This window comes from Protopterus annectens, chromosome 8.part0 (genome assembly GCF_019279795.1).
Source record: "Protopterus annectens isolate FY-2018-M chromosome 8.part0, PAN1.0, whole genome shotgun sequence".
NCBI classification, from domain to species: Eukaryota; Metazoa; Chordata; order Ceratodontiformes; family Protopteridae; genus Protopterus; species Protopterus annectens.
Genome location: NC_056741.1, coordinates 773644734 through 773665606, shown reverse-complemented (window position 1 = coordinate 773665606; position 20873 = coordinate 773644734). Strand labels below are relative to the sequence as shown.

Below are 20873 nucleotides of genomic sequence, written 5' to 3'. Positions count from 1 at the left end.
GTAACAAATATAGAACTCCTTGGCCTCATAAAAAAAGCTCTCGGCTAGGTAAACAAAATTCTGCTGACTGTATGTGTGTAACTTGAGTGGTTGCTGAGATATTGTACGTTGTTTACAAAATGTTACAAATGTAATAGTTACTGGGCCAGATTCAATAAAGCCTACACTAAGTGTACACTAACTGCACACAATATGCATTCAATAACATTCTTATCACATTTTTTGTCCTTTCTAGTGGCTCAGAAAGATTACACTAAGTGAACATGTAGTCTACACTTTGTGGTAACCGTTATGAATCCCTGTCAATATTTAAAGCTGCGAGAATATCAGTAGTAAAACTAAAATTAGGAGGAAGATGGTGAGTTATGTCTGTGTTGTCTGTTTACACAGAACAGTGTACACTTAGTGTAGGCAATATTGAATCCTGCAGACTGTATTTACTGTGACTTATAGAATTTGGTTTAAGACCTAGAACATAAGAATACTACCACTATAAAAATAGTTTGTGCTGAAAAGTTTGCCATTTATACTTCTTTCATAGCCCCTATGGTTCATGAGATATGAACATTTGCTTGAAATGTGAGGACATAATTTGATTTTGTCAAAAGGCCCAATGGAAGTTACAGTGCAGACTTCCTGAGCTGCATTGGAGTGAATGAGTTAAATGATAACTTAATAAATGTGTTTAAAAAACAAGGCTTGAAAGACGGCATGAACTCAGGACCAGCTGGGTCTGACATTAGAATCTCCACATCTTCTAACCTGAAATTTCAAAACAAAATCCCACTGTTTTTCACAACAAAGGAGCAACAGAAATATATACATTCAGCATCTAACCACCCATTGCTAAGATACATTAACATTAGTAAAAAAGGGAAATTTGGAAATATGAAACATTTATGGCACCCCATATACGGGTTTACCTCTGTCATCCCGTGTTTAAAGATCTGATTAGCTGCTGCACTAAACACACAGTCAGACTCAAGCAGAAAATACAAAATCTCATTGTTTAACTCACAAGAAAAGTTCTGGCTGTGCAACCAAGCATAACTCCTGATCATCACTGACAAAACTGCATTTCTAGCATTTCCAGCAATAGTATCAGTCTCCTTTAAGGCACTTACTAAATCATGTTTTGACACCTGAGAAATATTGGTTCATAAGTTCATAGGTTAATAGGATGATACTACTCTATTGGCCCGGAGGCCCTTATAAGCCTAGCCAAGAATTCCGCCCATGTTCCCACAGAGTCAGCACCTGTTTCCCCTATCCATCAGGGACACAGGTGGGATCCCAGGGGTGTATTTTCTGTTTCACATCCAACTGTCCAGGTTTCTATTAAAGAGGGCCAGTGAGGTACTCTGCTTGACATGGACAGGGAGTCTATTCCACAGATGGGGGAGTCTTAGGACACAAATCTATCCTGCCAGCAAGTTCTACTATTGTCACAGAAAAGGTTGAGGCCTTGCATGTGGCTTGCACAAGTGGAGTTTGACTTACGGATATGCAGCAACTCCATCAAGGCTGGGTCTGAGATGGCCTTGTATGCCAGACACAGGTCACATCTGAGCAGTCTGTATGAGACTGAGAAGAGGGACAGGGCATTTACCCAATTTGTATAGGAAAGGTGTTTGAGACCCTGGATTTTCCTGGTCAGAAACCTCTGTGGTCTCTCCAGCTGCTGCATGTGCTTGGCAAGGTACATGCCGAAAGGGGCATTGTACTCAGTAATGGGTCTGATAAGGGAGGAGTAAAGGGATGTTATGTCCTCCTTGTTCCTGGATGAAATACCCTTATTTATGAGGTGGGCTGTGTAAAAAGCCTTCCATACAATAGAGGCAATGTGGTGGTCAAATGTCAGGTTGGTATCAACCTGGAGGCCCAAGTCCCTCATGGCTGACTGCATGCTTAGTACATTGTTATTAATGTGATAATTAATGAGGGCGCCATTTTCACTAAAGGGAATAATGATGCATTTCTTGGCATTCAGTTTGAGGCCATGCTTCTAGCACCAGTCATTAGTTTGGATAAGGCCCTCTTAGAGGATGTTAACATCACTAGGGGAATTTAAGACTGCACCCAGATTGCAGTCATCTGCAAACTTGGTCAGCCACAGACCACTGGTTTTGGCGTGCACCTCAGAAAGGTATACCCCAAACAGTAGAGGCCCCAAGACCGATCCTTGGGGTACACCGCTTGTTATGGGTCTACTACTAGAGGTGACTTCCCCTATTTTCACTGAGTGGGTTCTATCAGTGAGCCAGTTAGCTACCCATCTGGTAACATTTATTTATTTTTATTTTACATTTGTTGACCGGGATAGTCCGACTGGACATATGTCCATTTTCAGCTGAGGCCCAGGGATAAAAACTCCATTACATACACATATACTAACAAAAATAATTACAAATAATTACATATAATGTGCAGTTAGTATTCAAAGGTTTGGACAGCAGAAATTATACATAGTCTCATGATTTAAATTTTGAAGTAATAGACTAATACAGATAATACATACAGGTTGATGCCTAGCTAGGAGATTCTATCTATTATGCCCGAGTGAGGAATAGTGCTGAAGGCTTTGGCTAGGTCAAGATAGATGGTGTGCACTGTCTTCCCCTTGTCCATGGCTTTGGTGACTGTTTCGAAGATGTCGACCAAGTTTAACAGGCATGATCTCCCTTTGACAAAGACAAACTGTGTGAGGTCAAGCGTTTGGAGGTTGCCAATGTCCTTGTTTATAAGATCCATGATAATACGTTCCATGGCCTTGCAGATCAGACTAATTAGGCTGATGGGCCTATAATTGCTTGGGTCTGTGGACTCTCCACCTTTGTGTAGAGGTTTGACACTGGCTGTCCTCCATTTGGCTGTGATGAAGCCAGTGCTCAGGCTTTGGCTGAATAGGAGGCCTAATGGTGCTGAGACCTCTTGCCTGAGTTCATGTAGGAGGCAGCCAAGAATGTTGTCGGGTCCCATGGAGGCTGTATTTTTTGCATTTGAGAAGGCATCAAAGACCTACTCCCTGGTAATGAGGGGAGGGTGCATGTGCTGGGGATGTCCTGGTTTACTGATGTGGGGACAGGAAGGTGAAGTCTTCACTGAACCTGTCTGCCAGCAGGTTGGCTATATCTATGGCGTTTGTGTATGTGATGTTCTTAACCACCAGTTCAGAGCAGATTTGGGTATTACATTTGAGATTGCGGACATATATGAAGAAGGTCTTGTGACTGTCCTTAGTGGATGTGGCCAATTTGGACTCAAAGTTACCCTTAGAAGATTTCACCAGTGACCTTATTTGCTTGCTCAGACAAAGAAGAGATTGCTTCCAACTTGGCACCTGTTCCTTCTCGGTCCTGGAACAATTTTTTCCTTTTATTATAGAGTTTGTTTATTGCTGCTGTCCACCAGACAGGTTTACTCTTTCTTGAGGAAGATGATTTGGTTCTGTCAAGTATTGTTGCATCCGTGCAGCTATGTAGGTGCTCATATAGTTTTTTTGTGTAGACTTGGACATTAGTACTAGTTGCAACTGAAGGGACAGTGGCTGTGAAGCTGTTTATATCTGCTCTCAGGAAGTTGTAGTCAACTTTGGAAAAGATTTTTGTTTGACCCTGGCAAGGGGGGTGGGGGGTCAGGGGAGATGGCAACTTTGAAAGTGATCACTTTATGGTCGGATCTCACCAAGGAGGATGATACTGTAGGGGTGCTGCAGTGGCTACTCCTGTTGGTTAGTACTAGGTCCAGGATATTTTCACCTCTCATGAGGTTGTCAATCAGCTGATCCAATGCATTGGCTTTGACGAAGTTGAAAAATCACTGGGCATTCATGTCTGGGCTAGAATAGGTCTTCTACTCTATGGCTGGGTAGTTAAATTTGCCCAGGATCAGGGTAGAGGATTGACTCTTGATGGATTCAAGTAAGTCCAGATAGGTAGAGTTGGCATCCTGAGTCATGGTTGGGGTTTGTAGCTAGCTATGATTTGAACAGATGTTCTACAACAGTTAACTGCACCTGGAGTGTCTCCTGTGCTGTCCTGTTTGACCAGCCTGGAGGTGTGCATGCCTTTGATAAATATTGAAACTCCAGGTCCTTTGACTTTATAGCCCTCTATTATGGGTCTGAAAGTATGGTAGGATGAGTAACCTGGTAAGGTTGGGGTGCTCTCTGCAGCTTTGAACCAAGTTTCAGTGACTGCACAAATGTCAGCATCTTCCAGGGTGAGGATTGCTTGCAATGAGTGCAGTGTCATGTTAAGACTCCTGGCGTTTAGCAGCATGACCTTTAAATTTTGTTTAGAAGAATTTTTCACATTGGTAATTTTGTCCTCATGACTTGCCTAAATAGGCACTATGGGGAGGCAACAGCCTTTGCTAGAAGCCTGAAGCCCAGTGGAGACAGATGAAAGCCATCTCTGGCATAGCATCGTGGTTTGTCAATATTTTGACACAAACTTTCTTCTAGGCAGGTAACAATGCAGCAAACTCATGTAAGCTATATATACATCTCAGCACAAACTTCCACACAAAAAAAATGGTAGTTAAGCACTACATGAATAAAAACAGTCTAAAATAGCCTTAAACAAGGATTTAAATATAATCTTAAGAAAAATTATTGTCAAAAATGTCTTAATAAACAAAATGGCATTGAATTGTGATTTTAGTGAAAAAATCACTTAAAGTGCTGCAGATCTAATTAATTATCTCAAGCAATCATAGCCCCAAAGAAAAAGTGTGAGAACAGCAAGTTTTTCTGTCAAATTTTTCAAAAGAAGCTTTTTACCAATGGAAATAACAGTTATGTATTACTCACAGTTCTAGCAGCACATGGCAATGAGAACTGCACAAAAACAGTCTTATTACAGAAACTCAGTTAAACAGTCATCAATGGCAGCAAAACGCATTAAAAGGGTTTAAAATCACACTCAGAATCATCTTAAAGTAAACAGTACAACTCATACACTGAAAGAGAAATAAAACTCAAAGTACACTGAAATTTTCCACAAGATAAAAGAAGCAAATCAGCAGAATACACATTTCAAGCACAGATAGAAAAAGGCAGATGAAAGAATAAAAATCCAAAAGGATTTCTCATCTGAGCTCAGTAGCTGAAGTACACCAGAGTAGAAGAGCAATCTTCCAAGAGACCCTTCTTTTGCTGTGGCACTAGAAAACTGAAGTGTTCTATCTGTGAGGTTTAAGGGCAGTCCTGTTCCTGCCAGGCGAATGGTCCTTCACACCCACAGACATGTGATGGGAAGAGCTCTGCGTTTTGATAGACTACCAAAGGGAGGATAGCATGACACTACTATCCATATGCCAGTAAGGCGCTGTGTGTGTGTTTTTTATTTGAATGTCAAGTCACAGCCATGAAATTTTAATAAACTGACACAAAAAAGTAGTGTTTCTTAAAAGGAAGGTATTTAAAAGGCACTATGTCAGTACCAAGCATCCCACATCAAGGCTGAATAGTCACTCGCAAGGTTCATCTTAGGAAGCGTCAGCCTCAAATTCATTGTGAGAGCCTGACCACATATAGCATAAAAATTGACAGTGGAGTTGAAGAAGTCAGCTCCCAAGTCTAACTTAAAATGCCCAATATCAAGAAACAATCAAGAACAAGAACAAGTGAAAGAAAGCTAAGGCCAAACTTGACCTTAACCAGACATCAAGTTCGGGGTTCAGCAGGGTTGACACCAAAGCTGGGCGAAAACTGGAAGGAAAAAGTTGAATATAATGACAACCACTGAGACCAAGACTGGCATTGAAAAGGTTTTGGCCAAATCCACCCTAACACCAGTCTCAAGGATAAAGTATCAAACACAAGCCCAGAACACCACCAAAGAGAAAGGATTGTCTTTTATAGCAGCCTTGGCAGTCTTCAGAAGTGACATTGATTCTGGAGAAATCCACAAGAAGTCTCACCAATCAGAGGACCAGGGTCTGAGACAATGGACAGGATCAATGTTTAGAACCTCCTCCACAGCAGAGATGCACAAAGCAAGTTAACAGGCAACAATATCCCTAGCCAACACAATGCATTTTGATCAACACACGTGTTTACTTAAGGATACACTGAATTTTAAGTATGGACAAAATATGACAAGGCAAAGTGCAGAATTCCCATTTTAATAACTAAGAAAAACCCAGGGTGGGCATATTACTCTATTTACCAAGAAACATCATATATTTACTATTTTCTACTGACTCACTACATTATGAAACACAGTTTAGCATCTAGTATTCACAGTTATGGGTGCATATTACCTGTTTGTTGCATAGCTGGTAGTGTTTGGAAGGCCCTGTGCAAATGCTGACACTGATGTTCTGTGATGCAATAAGCCTGCAAATAAATAAGAAATATTTTACTGAAAAAAGTACAGCTAAATTCATGATGGCAGAACATTTGAATATCTTAATATTGATGGATGATTAGACCCCCCCCCCAGGAAATGAGTAAACACCTGACACATGGTTAAAAAACACTAAACAACAGAACATAGTGATTGTCATGGAACAGTTGTATAAGAACATACAATAACAGTAGATGTCTGACTGATCACTGAACAGCATTGTTAACAAGTGTGATATAGATGTATATTTAGCCAGGTTAGCAAAGGCTAGGAGTCTTCCTTTCATGCCATACATCCGATGAATGACCAAAGCTTTTCAAGACATTGCGGTACACAGGGGATGCAAGGGCACGAAGTACCCCAGGACTTTCTTGCCCCAAATCCAAAAGCCAGCAAGGCAAAAAGAAAGGAACCAATAAAAAAGTACATGTCAACCAGAATAAGAAGGAAGCAAAGGCTGTTATCTCAGTCTAAAAAAGTACCCAGGAAAATAAGGGTAGGATGTAATACTGCAACAGTAATCTGTCAAACATCTGTTATGTTAAGATCTTACATAATTGTACTATGTCCTTCCTGTGATCACTGTTGCAGTATTACTAATGAGTGGGAAGAGTCCCAAAGCTTTCTAAGTCTGAAGTGGGAGGAATAAAGATTTGAGCTGGGTCTAAAATTCCTTGTAAGATGGACCTGGCAAATCCAGCTGTAGCTCTAAAAAAGGCATCAGTCTTGTAAAACTTTGTAAAGGTATGTAAAGAAGACAAAGTAGCAACCTCTAAAATAGATCTGTAGTCTAGACCTTTAAAACAGGCACCAAAGAGAGGGAATTAGCAAAGCCCGGATGCTAACTACCATGGTAAGAATAGCAAAGGAGATGATAGATGTGAAATATTTGGAAGCTGTCTGTTTGCAGACAGGAAAACCCAACTTCTTGTCCTGAAAGGAAATGAAAAGTTGGCCTGAATTTCTAATTGACCTGGTCTTGTTAAGATAAAACCCAGGTTGTCTGTGAACATCTAAAGAGTGCATAATTCTTTCTATCCTGTTTTGAGGGGAGGGAAAAACAGAGGTTGTTTGTCTGGTTCAAAGACAACTCATTGACCACCCGGGGCATGAAGGATGGGTTATTTCTGATGGCAACCCTATCTTTATGAAAAAAAGGGAGGAGAAGATATAAGTGCTTGCAGATCTGAAACCCTTTCGGCAGAAGTAAGACTCAACAACAGGACCAGAAGCATTGCAAGCATTTCATGCCTGTAGAGTTTTGTATGAGATAAGCTGTAGCAATCTGTTTAAATCTAGAAATCATCAACAGTTTAAAAAGAGCTTTTTTTCTTCTTCTTCTTTACCTGAAGAAATGAGGGGAATGGATCCGGGAAATGGATTCTGGCATAGAGTGCTAGACAAGGAGACCTTTTTTTGTTCTTCATTTGATGAGCTGAGGGGGTGGGGCACCAGTCTGAGAATCAGCACTGGACACTAGATACATCAGCTAAGGTTCTGATCAGAATAGTCTTCCAAGTTCAAAACTTTAGTGGGGAAGCAGGCTCAGATGGAGCAATGGTTATCTTTCCTAAAACACAATTCAGGTCCCAAGGAAGAGAAATAGATTTCCTAGATGGCCTATGGCAAAGTATGCCCTTTAAAATCTGTTTACCTCAAAACATGAAGACAAGGGTGGACAAAGAGAAGGCATGAAGAAATGTTTGATAAAAAAATTTAACAGAAGAGTTTGCTAGTCTAAATGAAGAAGCTCACACAAGTAAGAAAGCACGTCAAGTATACCCATTAAACAAGGATCCTGATTTGTTTTCTGACACTGAAAAGAAAATCTCTTCCATCTGCAAACATAGCATTTTCTAGTAGCATATTTTCTAGCCCTCTGTAAGACTTGCAGCACATAATAAAAAAGGTGCTCAAAGGGAGTCAAAATTAGACCATCCAGAGGGTCAGATTGAAAGTTTGTAGGTTTGGATGAATGAGAGGGCCCTAGGTTTAGAAAATGAGAAAACACTTTTGCTGTGTGAGCAAGTCCATCCTGTGAGGTAACTTGCTATGATTGCCCTGTGCCAGATGAAAGAGAAGGGGGAAACCGGTGCTGTCTGGGCCAAAGGGAGTCACCAGCAAAAAATTTGAGGTCCAAAAGGAGATTTTTGTTCTTAGGAGCCAAAAGGAGCAGGTCATCTAAGTAAGGGAAAAAATGTATTCCCTGAAGCCTGAAGAAAACAAGTGGAGCTAGGCACTGTGAGAAAACTCTTGGGGAGGTTGAAAGCCCAAAGTACAAAACACAGAATTGGAAGTGATATTGTAAAACAGTGCACCTTAAAAATGTCCTGTCATCCAAGAAGAATGGGATATGAAGGTATGCATCTGTTATACACAAGGTTTCCATAAATCCTTGAGGAAGAATCACGGGTAGGACACATTGTAAGATACGCATTTTGAATTTCAGAAAAACAAGTAGAGAAGGACAAATTCAGAATGCGAGTCCATTCTCCTTTTTTTCTGTGAACCAGGAAAAGTCTTGAATAAAATCCTGATCCCTGTTGAAAGACAATGGCCTAATTGTATTGTACTCTGACAAAACAACTTCTGTACAACTGGAGGGATTAACTACAGTTGGTCTGATGGAATTGGAGGAATGCCTGATCTGTATGGAAGAGAAAGCCATGACGTTCTGTAACTGCTTTGAATTATTAAAGGAACCAGTTGTTTTTAGAGACTGACTCTGGAAACTGCAAAACTGGCTAGAGTAGGGAAACTTCTTGATAGAGTGTTAGGGTTAGACCAAGGTGAGGAAGAGGGGTGGAAGGCAGAGGTGGATAGTCACAAGGAGGCTGGCTTGTTGGGAAAGAGGGATTAGACCCTTTAATCTAATGCTTAGATTTTATTGTGAGAGCTCTTTTTTTAATATATTTTACTCTTTTGGCAGGCCTTTTGCTTTTTATCAAACAGACCAGCTTTATAAGGATAATTTCTCTGAAACTTGGGAACAAGAGAGGAAAACATTTCCATAAAGTCTTGCACAATTTTGCCTCATTCTTGAAGACTTTTGAAAATGTCAGAATGCAGCAGGACCAAAAGGAGTATCTCTATCCAGAGGACTGTCTCCAATTTTTGATTTAATATCTTCAGGAAGAGAGTGAAGAATAAGCCATAGAAATCTCCTCAAAACAGAGGAGGAGGCATCAGATGCACCACAGCTGCATTTAATAGAATGCTTAGCTAAATAGGTGGCAGAATTCAGTATAGAAAGAGCAAGTCTTGCTTTCAGAATCAGGCATGTCAGATAAAAGTTTACTAAGGCTTCCCAACAAAGACAAGCGATAACTTGTCATATGCTTCTGATAGTTCAAAGCATGAAAGGCAAGAGCAAAAGACGTACAAACTTTTTTTCACACCTGCCAAAAGCCCTACTATCTTTATTATTAGGAATGGCATTTGCAGAAGGTAGGAGTTTAGCAAATTTATCATATTCCAGGAAAATGATGGCTCCATCAAGAGTTGCTTATAAAAAAAATTGTGGGAGTCTGGGACTTTGTAAAATCGGTCGGGCTTCTTGCAGGAAGAAGGTTGAGTTTCAGAGTTCATAGAGGTCAAGGTAAATATAACTTGCAAAGCCTCACAGAGAGTGGCAGAGAATGGCTTTGGAACACCCTTATACATGAGATCATAATATCTTTTTTGCATGCGTGACATCTGTTTGACTTCCCATAGAAAATGTTTCATTATCTTTAATATTTGTATCTCCAAAGGAAAGTTCCTCTAAGGGAGAATCTGGTGGCATAGAGTACTTCTCTTCAGACTTATACCTGACAGGTGAATAAATCTGAGAAGAGTAAGCCAAGGAATCCCCCTCAGAATCTGAATCTTCCTCACATAAAGAACCATCTTTATTTCTTTAGAGAAGAGGAAGGACATACGAAAAGAACAGAGGAGGCCTGAGAAAGAATAAAGCTTTAAATGGCCATTGATAAAAAAACAAACTACTCCTAATGTTCCTTGACAGAATGGAAGAGGAAGTAGAGAGGTAAGCTTTGGCTATTGTTTTTTTCTTGGAATGAAGAGGAGCTTGCACAAAACAAGAAGACTCCAACCATTGATGTAACTCAATAAGAGAAGCCAGTGCTACTTCTTTGACCAGAATCTGAGGAATGCTGTTGTGTCTCTCCAAAATAGCTAGCCTTGATTCTCCTTTTGTGACAGCAGGAGCTGTCTGATCGGTCAGAGTGAGCATGCTAAGGGTCAGCTCCTTGCTGGCCTCTAATGGGGTTGTAACAGAGGGAGCAGCAGATACATTCAGATGGTCTGAGGACTCATCAAGAGACACAGTAGAGACATCAGGGTCTGACCAGACAGTCGAAGCATTAGATTTACTTTTATTAAACTTCTTTTTTGACTGATGCAGGACATCTGGGAAGCATTAATTTCCATTCTAACTTGCATAAGCTCCTTTAGTCTTTGATTTTCAAGATAAATCTTAAGGGAGCAGAAAAGGCTCCTAAGAGTCTTAGGAACAAAGGACTAGAATACATTACAACTTCTATAATCATGAGTACCTCCTAGGCAAAATAAACATTTAGTATGGTTGTCCCTATAAAGTATTTGCCTACCCTAATCACATTTTCCTTTCTTAGATAAAATAAAAAAGGATTAATTTTAGGCAAAAATTATGAAAAAAACAGAGTTCCCTCAATGGGGATATTTATTTGCCATAGGCAAATGCAACCAGCAATGACTGGATGTTCAACAAACCAACAGAGAAATGAAGTTTCAGTGTTCAGGCTGGAGGTGAGTACCACATAGCCTTGGTGCTCTTTGGTCATACATCAGACACATTGCAGGTGAGCAAAATGCTTAGGCTTTGTTACTTTGACCTGATGTATTGCAGTCTCTGGCAAAAATTATGAAAAAAACGGAGTTCCCTCAATGGGGATATTTATTTGCCATAGGCAAATGCAACCAGCAATGATTGGATGTTCAACAAACCAACAGAGAAATGAAGTTTCAGTGTTCAGGCTGGAGGTGAGTACCACATAGCCTTGGTGCTCTTTGGTCATACATCAGACACATTGCAGGTGAGCAAAATGCTTAGGCTTTGTTACTTTGACCTGATGTATTGCAGTCTCTGGCAGGGCATCCCACTTATTAGTAATATTGCAACAGTGATCACAGGAAGGATATCTATAGCTGCTTCAACAAAATGCAGCACAGTGATGCTGCTGTTTGTCACAAAATAGTGCATTAAATAGTGACAGAGGTACACAGAAGACTGTGAGATGCCTTTCACATCAGATAGACAGACTCCTAGTCTGCAGTGTGGATTCATTAATATTTTCTGTAATTTTCAAAAATACATTAATTTAGCATAGTGTGACACAAAGACAAAGAATGAAAGTTCTTTTCCCCCAACCACCACTCCCCCCCCCCCCCGCATACCAGACTCCACACAGTAAGATGATCTTTATTCCAGTGGCTTGTGAAGGATGGCAGCACTTGTTTTTTTAATGATCCTTCATAAATGTATGTCAGCCAATGGAAGATCACAAATACAAAAGGTGTGGAGAGTGGCACTGAAGAGTATATGCACTGCACAAGCACTTAAAAGTGAGCAAGCACAAACAGTACCACCAACCACAGCAGAGAAGCTGCTAGCCACCACACGAAGGATTCCTCTTCCTTCTACTGCTAGGAAAATTCAAAATGCCAGGAGGTCACTTCCTCTTGAAGTGTAACCCATTCATAAAAAGGCTATATTAAGCTACCTTGAAAAGCTCCATCAGTGAGGCAACCAAGCAAATGGAAAGCGTGGCAGAAGAAAACTAGCGAGAGGGGTCACAAAAGCATTCAGCAGCTAATTCCTCTTTGTGATAGCATACAAAGAAGTTATGTCTTACCATAACGTTCCATCTGTATTTTTGATCCTCGTTCAGTCATTACGTATGGGTATCGGTTCCGACCTCGGAACCAAGATGGCCATTTTTAAAGCTCGCATCAGCTACAAACTCTCAAGCTAAACTCTTACCCATAATCCCCTTCTCCCTGTTACCTCAGATTGAGTTTGCAAGTCAAAAGAAGGTAGAGGCTTCCTCTGGTCAAACGACCTAAGAGAACCGGATGGTGAGATCCACTAGAAGCCACAGGAGGAGGAAGGAGGGAGGGTCGTAATGACTGAACAAGGATCAACAATACAGATGTAACGTTATGGTAAGACATAACTTCTTTATCTGATATTGTTAGTCCCCAGCTACCTCTATTCCTGGGAGGCTCTCATGGAAGGACATTCCTGAGCACCATAGAACCAAAAGATGCTCTTCCCTTGGAGGCCAAATCCAATTTGAAATGATTGATGAAGGTAGGAGGTGTAGCCCAAGTTGCAGCTGCACAGATGTCATGTAAAGAAGCTCTGGCATGGAAGGCAGCAGAAGCTGCCAGCGACCTTGTCGAATGAGCCTTCATGGTAGTAGGCAACGGAATATTACGTTGTGTATAAATGAAGGTCACACAGTCTTTCAACCATCTAGCTAATGTGACCTTAGCAACAGCATATCCTAATCTAGGTCCAGAATAGGCCAAAAATAACTGGTCAGATTTACGAGAGGACCTAGTCCTGTTTAAGTAAAAATGGATTTGCCTGTGAATATCTAAGGTATGTAGGCAATACTGTCCTCTGTTTGAATGATTGGGAAAGAAAACTGGCAATTCAATGGTTTGATTAATGGACATTTCAGAGATCACTTCTGGCAGAAATGAAGGATTAGTTCTCAAAGACACTCTATCTCTATGAAAAATCAAGTATGGACTCTTGATGCATAAAGCTTGAAGCTCAGAGATACGTCTGGCAGAAGTAATGGCGACCAAAAACAAAGTTTTCCATGACAAATATTTGAGGTCGCAAGAAGAAGCTGGTTCGATGGGTGGTATTTTCAGAGCTTGTAGAACTAATGACAGATCCCATGGTTTAATAGGTTCTCTAAAAGGTGGCTTCAGATGATTCACACCTTTTATGAAGGTCTTGCACAATTTGTGTGACATAAGAGAGGAGTCTTGGACACCCTCATGGAAATTAGATATTGCAGCCAAATGAACTCTAATGGTAGAGGCCGATAGACCCGATTGAAAAATGTCGGCCAGATACTCTAGTATTATGGACACTGGTGCTGAGAAGGGATCTACTTGTTTTTCTTTCAGCCAACAGGTAAATCTTTTCCACTTTCTAAGATAAGTAATTCTAGTGGAGGACTTATGAGAGGCAATGAGAATGTCACGTACTGGTAAAGAAAGATCGTTCTGCCTGGAAATCAAGGGAATTGGAGTAGCCAAGCTGTGAGCTTCAGGCTGTCCAAGTTGGGATGAATCAGGTTCTGCGGATGTGAGATCAACTCCGGGGTTGGATGGAGAATCCATGGTCGATCTAGTAGGTGAGGCCAAAGGAAGGGGAACCAAATCTGATGAGGCCAGTATGGTGCTATGAGGATCACCTTGCTCTTCAACCGACGGGCTTTCTTCAGAAGCTGGGGAATGAGGGGAAAAGGTGGGAATGCATAAAGAAGACCAGAGGGCCAATCGTGGACTAGAGCGTCCCTGGGTGACTGTCCCGGAGGGGGAATCAGGGCGAAGTAGTTGTTGCATTTGTAGTTGGTTGGGGATGCAAAAAGTTCGCAGCAAGGACTGACCCAGTGGTGGAAGATCTCTGCTGCTATCAAGGGATTCAGGGACCACTCATGAGGTTGTAGGATGCACCTGCTGAGTCTGTCTGCTATCACGTTGGAACTCCCAGGAATGTGCTTTGCTAGAAGAAAACAGTTGGTAGCCATTGCCCATTGCCATATACTCATGGCTTCTCGACAAAGGGGGTAAGATTTGGCTCCACCTTGTTTGTTGGTGTACCAGACCACCACCAGAGAAGGGGCGAGACCATTGTGATGGATTGTGTGTCATCCACCAATTTAAATCCTGTTTACACCTGTGGGTTACTCGAATCCTGGCTGAAAGAGGATGCTGAAAAGGATACCATTGGGTGAGCAGTAGCCATTGTAAAAGCCTCATATGAAACCTGGCCAGGGGGACAATGGTGATGGAAGCTGCCATGGAACCCAACAGCTGTAGGACAGAGTGAGCTGTGGATTTCTCCCTTGAAAGGATTGGGATCAGTTGTTGCTTTATCTTTAGAATTCTGTGCTCTGGAATGGCAGCTCTGCAGTTCTTTGTATCCAAGATAATCCCTATTAATTCTGTGGACTGAGATGGGGTGAGATTGGATTTTTGCCAGTTTATGGTTATGCCTAGCCTTTGTGCAGTGAGGAGAGAGTATGCCAGGGCTTTTTCCAATAGATGTCTGGTGGAGGCGGAAATGAGCCAGTCGTCTAGGTATGTAAACACCTGGAATTCTTGTAGTCACAAGTGAGCTGTGATGACTGTCATGCACTTTGTGAACACTCTGGAGGCTGTAGAGAGTCCGAAGGGCAGTACTCTGAACTGGTAGTGACTGGCTCCTGCATGGACGCGCAGAAATCTTCTTGATGGCCTGTCCACTTTTATGTGGTAGTATGCATCTTGAAGATCTATCGAGCACATCCAATTGTCTTTTTCCAAAAGCAGGAGGATAGACTGTATTGTGACCATCCAGAATTTTTGTACTCTCACAAACTTGTTCAATACACTGAGATCCAAAATTGGTCTCCAGTCCCCAGTTTTGTTTGGCACCAAAAATAGTCTTGAGTAGAATCTGGATCCTATCTGGTCTAGAGGGACTATTTGGATGACTCTCTTTCTTAGCAGCTTTTCTATCTCTAGTGCTGCTTCTTCCCTTTGACTGGGTGCAATGTCAGGAAGGTTTTTTGAAGGGACAGGACAAAGATCAAAGGGGATATGATAACCTCTGGTTATAATCCTTTGTACCCAAGAATTGGTGGTGATGGTTAGCCAGGTAGAAGGATACAAGGAGAAACGACCCCCAACCACCTCCAGAGGAAATGAGTTGGGCCGCTCTTCAGGAGCTCTGGTAGGATTGGCCAGAGAAAGAGTCCCTGGAACCCTGGTTACACAGATCCCCTCTGACCCAAAAGGAGCATCTTCCCTGTGAGTTTCCCCCTCTGCCTCTAGGGGAGAACTCGGCCCGTGTGTCACCGAAAGGACTCTGAGATTTCTTGAACCATATTTTCCCACTCTTTTGGTTTCGGGGGAAAGCACGTTGAGGGAAAAAATAATGGACAACTATGGCAGAAAGGGTCTTACTGTCCTGTTCACATCTGGCCAGTGTGCTTTTAACTTTGGGTCCAAACAACGAAGAGGCCTCAATGGGAGCGTTAAGAAAGGAAGCCTTAAAGAGTTCCACGAAATTGCACAAGCGCATCCAGGCTTGTCATCTCAAGACCACAGCTGAACCCGCTGATCTAGCTGCTCCTTCTGATGCATGGGATATCAGTCGCATAGAGGAATTAGATATTGACTCAATGGTGGCCAGCTGAGAGGCCACTTTGTCACGGACCTCATCAGACACGGCACCAGCCAAGGTTTCAGAGAGCTCGGAAATCAGATCCCTTTGAAGCCTGGTAAAGTGTGCCATATAATTCAGGGACCTGATAGTAAAGGTCACTGATGCAAAGGTGTGCTTCCCTATCCTGTCCAGGGCCTGGGACTCTTTGTTAGGTGGATGTAAAGTCTGGCTTTCTTCTTCCGCCAGATCCTTTTTTGTTGTGGCCGCCACCACCACAGCATCCACAGGAAGACCTTTAGACCAATGAGGATCCATAGCAGGAGGGGACAAAATCTTATCTGACCTCCGGGGAATAGTCTCAGTGGTGTCAGGAGCCTTCCACGCATGCTGCACGATGAGCCTGACAAGTTCATTGGCAGCCAGAGTCACCCAGGAGGTAGGGGGCCAGGCACGAAAGGCCTGCAGGAACACAGACTCCTCAGAGGTCAGATTAGAGGACTACCAGTCACCTCTCTGTTTTAGGATTTCGAGGATATCACCAAAGGATACCTCAGAGGGTGACCGAGGGGATCCTTCCCCCTCATCACAGTCTGTGCCTTCAGTGAGGGACTCCTCTGTGGAGTCCATGTGCTTCCTCTTACACAAATTTTTCCGGTGGTCTTCCTCAGAGGGAGAAGTTGGGGAAGACAGCAGAAAAGGGGTTTCCTGTGGGAATATGTCCTGAGGCCCTCACACCCGGTGTCTGCTAGGTGCGACTTGTGAAAACGGTGTACCAGAGGAGGGCAGGGGGATAGACAGCACAGTATCACCAGCAGAAGCCAGAGCCTTCTCCATCAGTTGAAAGGCTGGTCCACCTGAAGAGAGGTGAGTGTCCAGGACAGGGGTCACCCCTCCCCTAAGTGGCTCAGCTTGCTGACTCGGAGTCCCTGGATGGCTGTGGAACAGCAAATTATGCGTGTCACAACTGTCATCCTGGGTTGTAGCAAAACTCTCCTGCCAAGAAGGCAACTGTGGTTCCTTAGTGAGATTCATAAAGGGAACCGCAGAGGGGGAAGACTGTGCTATATCAATGGACTTCAAAGGCAATGAAGGAGGAAAATAAGAAGGGGTCTTTGGAGATGGGTGATCACCTTCCAAGGAAGGATAGGTCCTGAGGGTGGGATACCTCTGGCCAGAAGCATTTGATCCACAAGACGCAACACATCTTGTTCGGAAAGACTTCTAGTGGACCTCACGGAGACTGAGGGAGAAACAGATCTATCCACAGAAGAGACAAGCTCGGTGCCCACCTCACCAGTCTGCAATGAGAACAATGGTGCCAAGAGAGACAGGACTACGGGTGTCTGCACTGAGGAAATCATTGGTGTCGAGGTCAGGGTCTGCACAGACACAAGGATTGGTACCAAGGTGGTTGTCAGTTCCGAAGCTAGAACCGACAAAATTGGAGCCAATAACTGAGGCGTCGGTTCCGAGTAAGATGTCGGAGCCGACGTGGTCAAGGTCTGCGCTGACTAAATGGTCAGTGCTGATGTAGTAGTCGTAATAGTCTGAACCGAGGAGCCCCTCGATGCTGATATAGTAAAGGCCACAGGAGAAGATGGAGCCAAGATCACTGATGGTGCCGAAGGCCTCAGTGCCGAAGGTCTAGGCACCAAAAGCACTGGGACTGACTGAGTGAGCTCGGAAGCAGAAACTTTAGCCTTCTTAGGTCTTGGTTGGCGGGAGACCCCAGCCAGGGACGAAGGCAAAGACTTGGCCTTAGTAGGATTATCCAAAATGTTCTTATGGGCTCTAGGAGGGGTTGAAGCCTCCGACCCAGAAATAGCTTCTGAAAAGGGAGATTAGAGAAGTCCCTTCAGCAACAACTTATTTTTCCTTTCCAATAAGGTTCTGTTAGAAAAAGTTTTACAAATAGCACAGGGCAGGTCAGCAGATAAGGGGGACACACCCAAGCAATAAAAGCACAAAGAGTGTGCATCTGATGTAGGTAATTTGTGTCCACAATCAGAACACCTTTTAAATCCCAGACTACCTTTCTTATCTGCCTTAATAGAAAAAGGGGACAGTAGAAAAGGTACCAGCAATGGTACAAAAAGAATACCCAAAGGTATGAAGAAAAGGAAGAGATTACCAATGATGGTGAGGGAGAAATTTCCGGTAAAAGGAGCAGAGTAAAGAGAAGAAAACTCAGGAAAATATGGTTGCTAAATGCGATAGGGTAAGAGACAACAAAATTGAAACTTTTCTGACAGAAAAAGTTATATATATGACTAGTCTGACAACAAATCTCTATACTTAGCTCAAGAGAAGCAGCTTGACACGACCGAATGGCAATGCGGCAAACAAAATCTGAGGTAACAGGGAGAGGGGATTATGGGTAAGAGTTTAGCTTGAGAGTTTGTAGCTGACACGAACTTGGAAAATGGCCAGCTCAGTTCCAAGGTCTGAACCGATACCCATACATAAGGAATGAATGAGGATTAACAATATCAGATTGATGATTATGGAGTTCACCAAATTCACTGATCCCAGGACTGATATTTGCAATCTCCAATATCATGCCCCCTTCCCAAAAGATTACTCAACTGGAAGATGTGTTTCATGATAAAAAAAAAAAATTCCCATGGACACAGTGCAACTTCCTCTAACCAAGCAGGTTTACAGATCTAGAATTACATAAGATGTAAGATCCCACACGCTAGTGATCTCCAAACTCAAACCGGTGCATATCTCTCCTGCCAGTGTTATCACTCCAAGATAAAGAAAAGTGCTTTTCCCTTACATTTATTTCTGTAATACATAAAATGGCCCAGCTCTTTCTTATACATCCTTTACCCAGCTATGTTACTGCAGAAGTATCACTACATACTTCACCAGTATTTGCCATCCACACTGCAGCACTATGGCCTTCTCAGAGCAGGAACCTGACTTTAATTCTAAAGAACTGAGGCCAGTGCTGCACTTGTTGCATTATTTTATGGCATTTCAGCAAACAGTCAAAGCTCAGTCATTTGTTAACATTTGATACAAAATTTCAGTACTACATTTAAAAATCTAGAAAAGTGAAATTGTATCCCAGAAGTTGATTCAGCATGACAAATACTAAATGGCACTAAAATTTGATCTAAATTTATTGTTATTGTAAAAAGTATGAGTACGTATTTAACCTCTTAAATGTTTGCTTGTGACTTTATCCGTTTTCAGTATTACAACCCAAATATTTAACTTATGATTTATGGAATATTGGCCGATTAACTCTACCATCAACTTTCCTGAATAATAGTTTGCTCCTGCAGCTGCAAAACTACCCTGTCAGATGAAGCAGCCCAGTGACTATGCATCTTATTATTACCACTATACATGAACTAATGTATACTTTATAAAGTGTAAAATAAATCATTGCACAACAATTGCATTACTGTACCAGTTAGGGCCTACATCACAGAATAAAATAAGGATACAAAGTTCAAACACTTGCTGGAATTCAGAAACATGCCTAACACGACCACAAATTGCCTTCTGCAAGTACAGATTACAGCACAATGTAGCCCAAAGCTCATTATCAATTACAAAGTGAAGACTCACAGCTTTGGTTACAGCTAATAATAAACCCATTCATTCTAGAATTTGCAGTTGTAGGTAAGAGTCAAATGAGAAAAAATGACAACCACTTATACCACTCAACTGTACAGATTTTTGCAGAATGTCCAGATTTTATCCTCATATTTTTGGTCCATTTTTCATAAAATTGTGGTTTTCTGGTAAATTAGCGATTAATCATTAAAGAGTGACTTCATATCCTTAAGAAAATTCATGCTAATGTAGAACCCGTTATTCTGTCAACTTTATGAGTTTGTAAAAGTAATATTTAAAAAAAACTGTCTCTATTTTTGGGCCATTGTCCCACTTTTATTTATGGCTTTGTCCAGATTTCTTGCTCTAAGAGGCTGAGAGGTATGCTGAGGAGACATGTACCTCAGGCATATGCATGTGCACTAAAATGTGAGAAAACAGGAAAAGTGGAACATCACATTAAACTGGCCAGTACACTAAACCTGTTTTATTGGTCATAAAATGGAGTGGAAATGGGAGTATAGGAAAGTAGGAAAATGGGTCAGCAAGCAAAGAATAATATACAAGGGAAACAAGGAAGGTAAGAAAGGAGGTGCAGAGAGGGAAGGTGCAACATTGTTTCTGGGATTTGGCACGTCCCTTTTTTAAGAAAGGAAGCTAGAGAAGGATGTAAAGGAAGGTGAATATATGGTAAGAAGTTGAGTGCCATTAGCAGAGACAAATACACAAACATATAACATAGAAAGAGACTGACAAGGAACGTGTGACACTCTCGCTGCAATCTGTACCTCTGATGGATCACTCTCAGAACCCATGTGTCCGAGATTATCTATTGCCAAAAGCAGACAGAGATAGTCAGATTTTGTGGAAGTCTTAAAAGATTGCCAGTGTGGGAATGGGTGGTTTACAATTTGTAGTCATTCTGACTTGTTAGACTGTCCTTGTTTCTAGGAGACTACCCCTTTCGTTTTGGAGCTACCTTGTTACTGTTTTTTGAATGTCTGCTTGCCAGAAGTTTGTTGAGTCTGCTTATTTTACTTTTTATAAAAGGATCCTGAGTTAGGGATGAATAATGGTAAGTTATGTACTTATCGTAATGCTGGATCCTTTCATTCATGTCCATCTGATGCAACTTATGGGTCCTTGTCTGATATCACTCTGCAAAACTAGGGCTCCAGACTAGAGGTCTTTTAACAATTCTTTTTCCCTAGAGAGTAGGATTATCTCAAATCAAGTCTGCTGTCAAAGGAAAAGGGATCCAAGGAAATTATGATAAAGAATAAAAATATCCTTCAAGTCTTGCAAGAGACAATTTGCAAGGTAGAAGGACATATGGCTACTGTACTGGATGGGCATGAGTGAAAAGATTCAGTTTTATGGTAAGTACATAACTACTGTGTCCTCTTCATTCAGTATGTCTGATCCAAGTTCACCTGGGTGGCATCATAACAGAAGACCCTTGAGGACAGTGGCTCCAAAGGAAGTCCAAGCCCTGAAAATAGCATTCAATC

At 41.9% G+C, this 20873-nt stretch overlaps 1 protein-coding gene across 1 annotated transcript in view; it reads right to left on the bottom strand.

Moving 5' to 3' along the window:
• Positions 1-20873, bottom strand: part of LOC122808344 (ADAMTS-like protein 2) — a 1521014-nt gene that overhangs the window by 1398122 nt on the left and 102019 nt on the right. The window contains exon 3 of the mRNA XM_044079311.1: positions 6268-6343. Coding sequence (XP_043935246.1) covers positions 6268-6343 — 76 coding nt within the window. The remainder of the gene's footprint in view (positions 1-6267; positions 6344-20873) is intronic.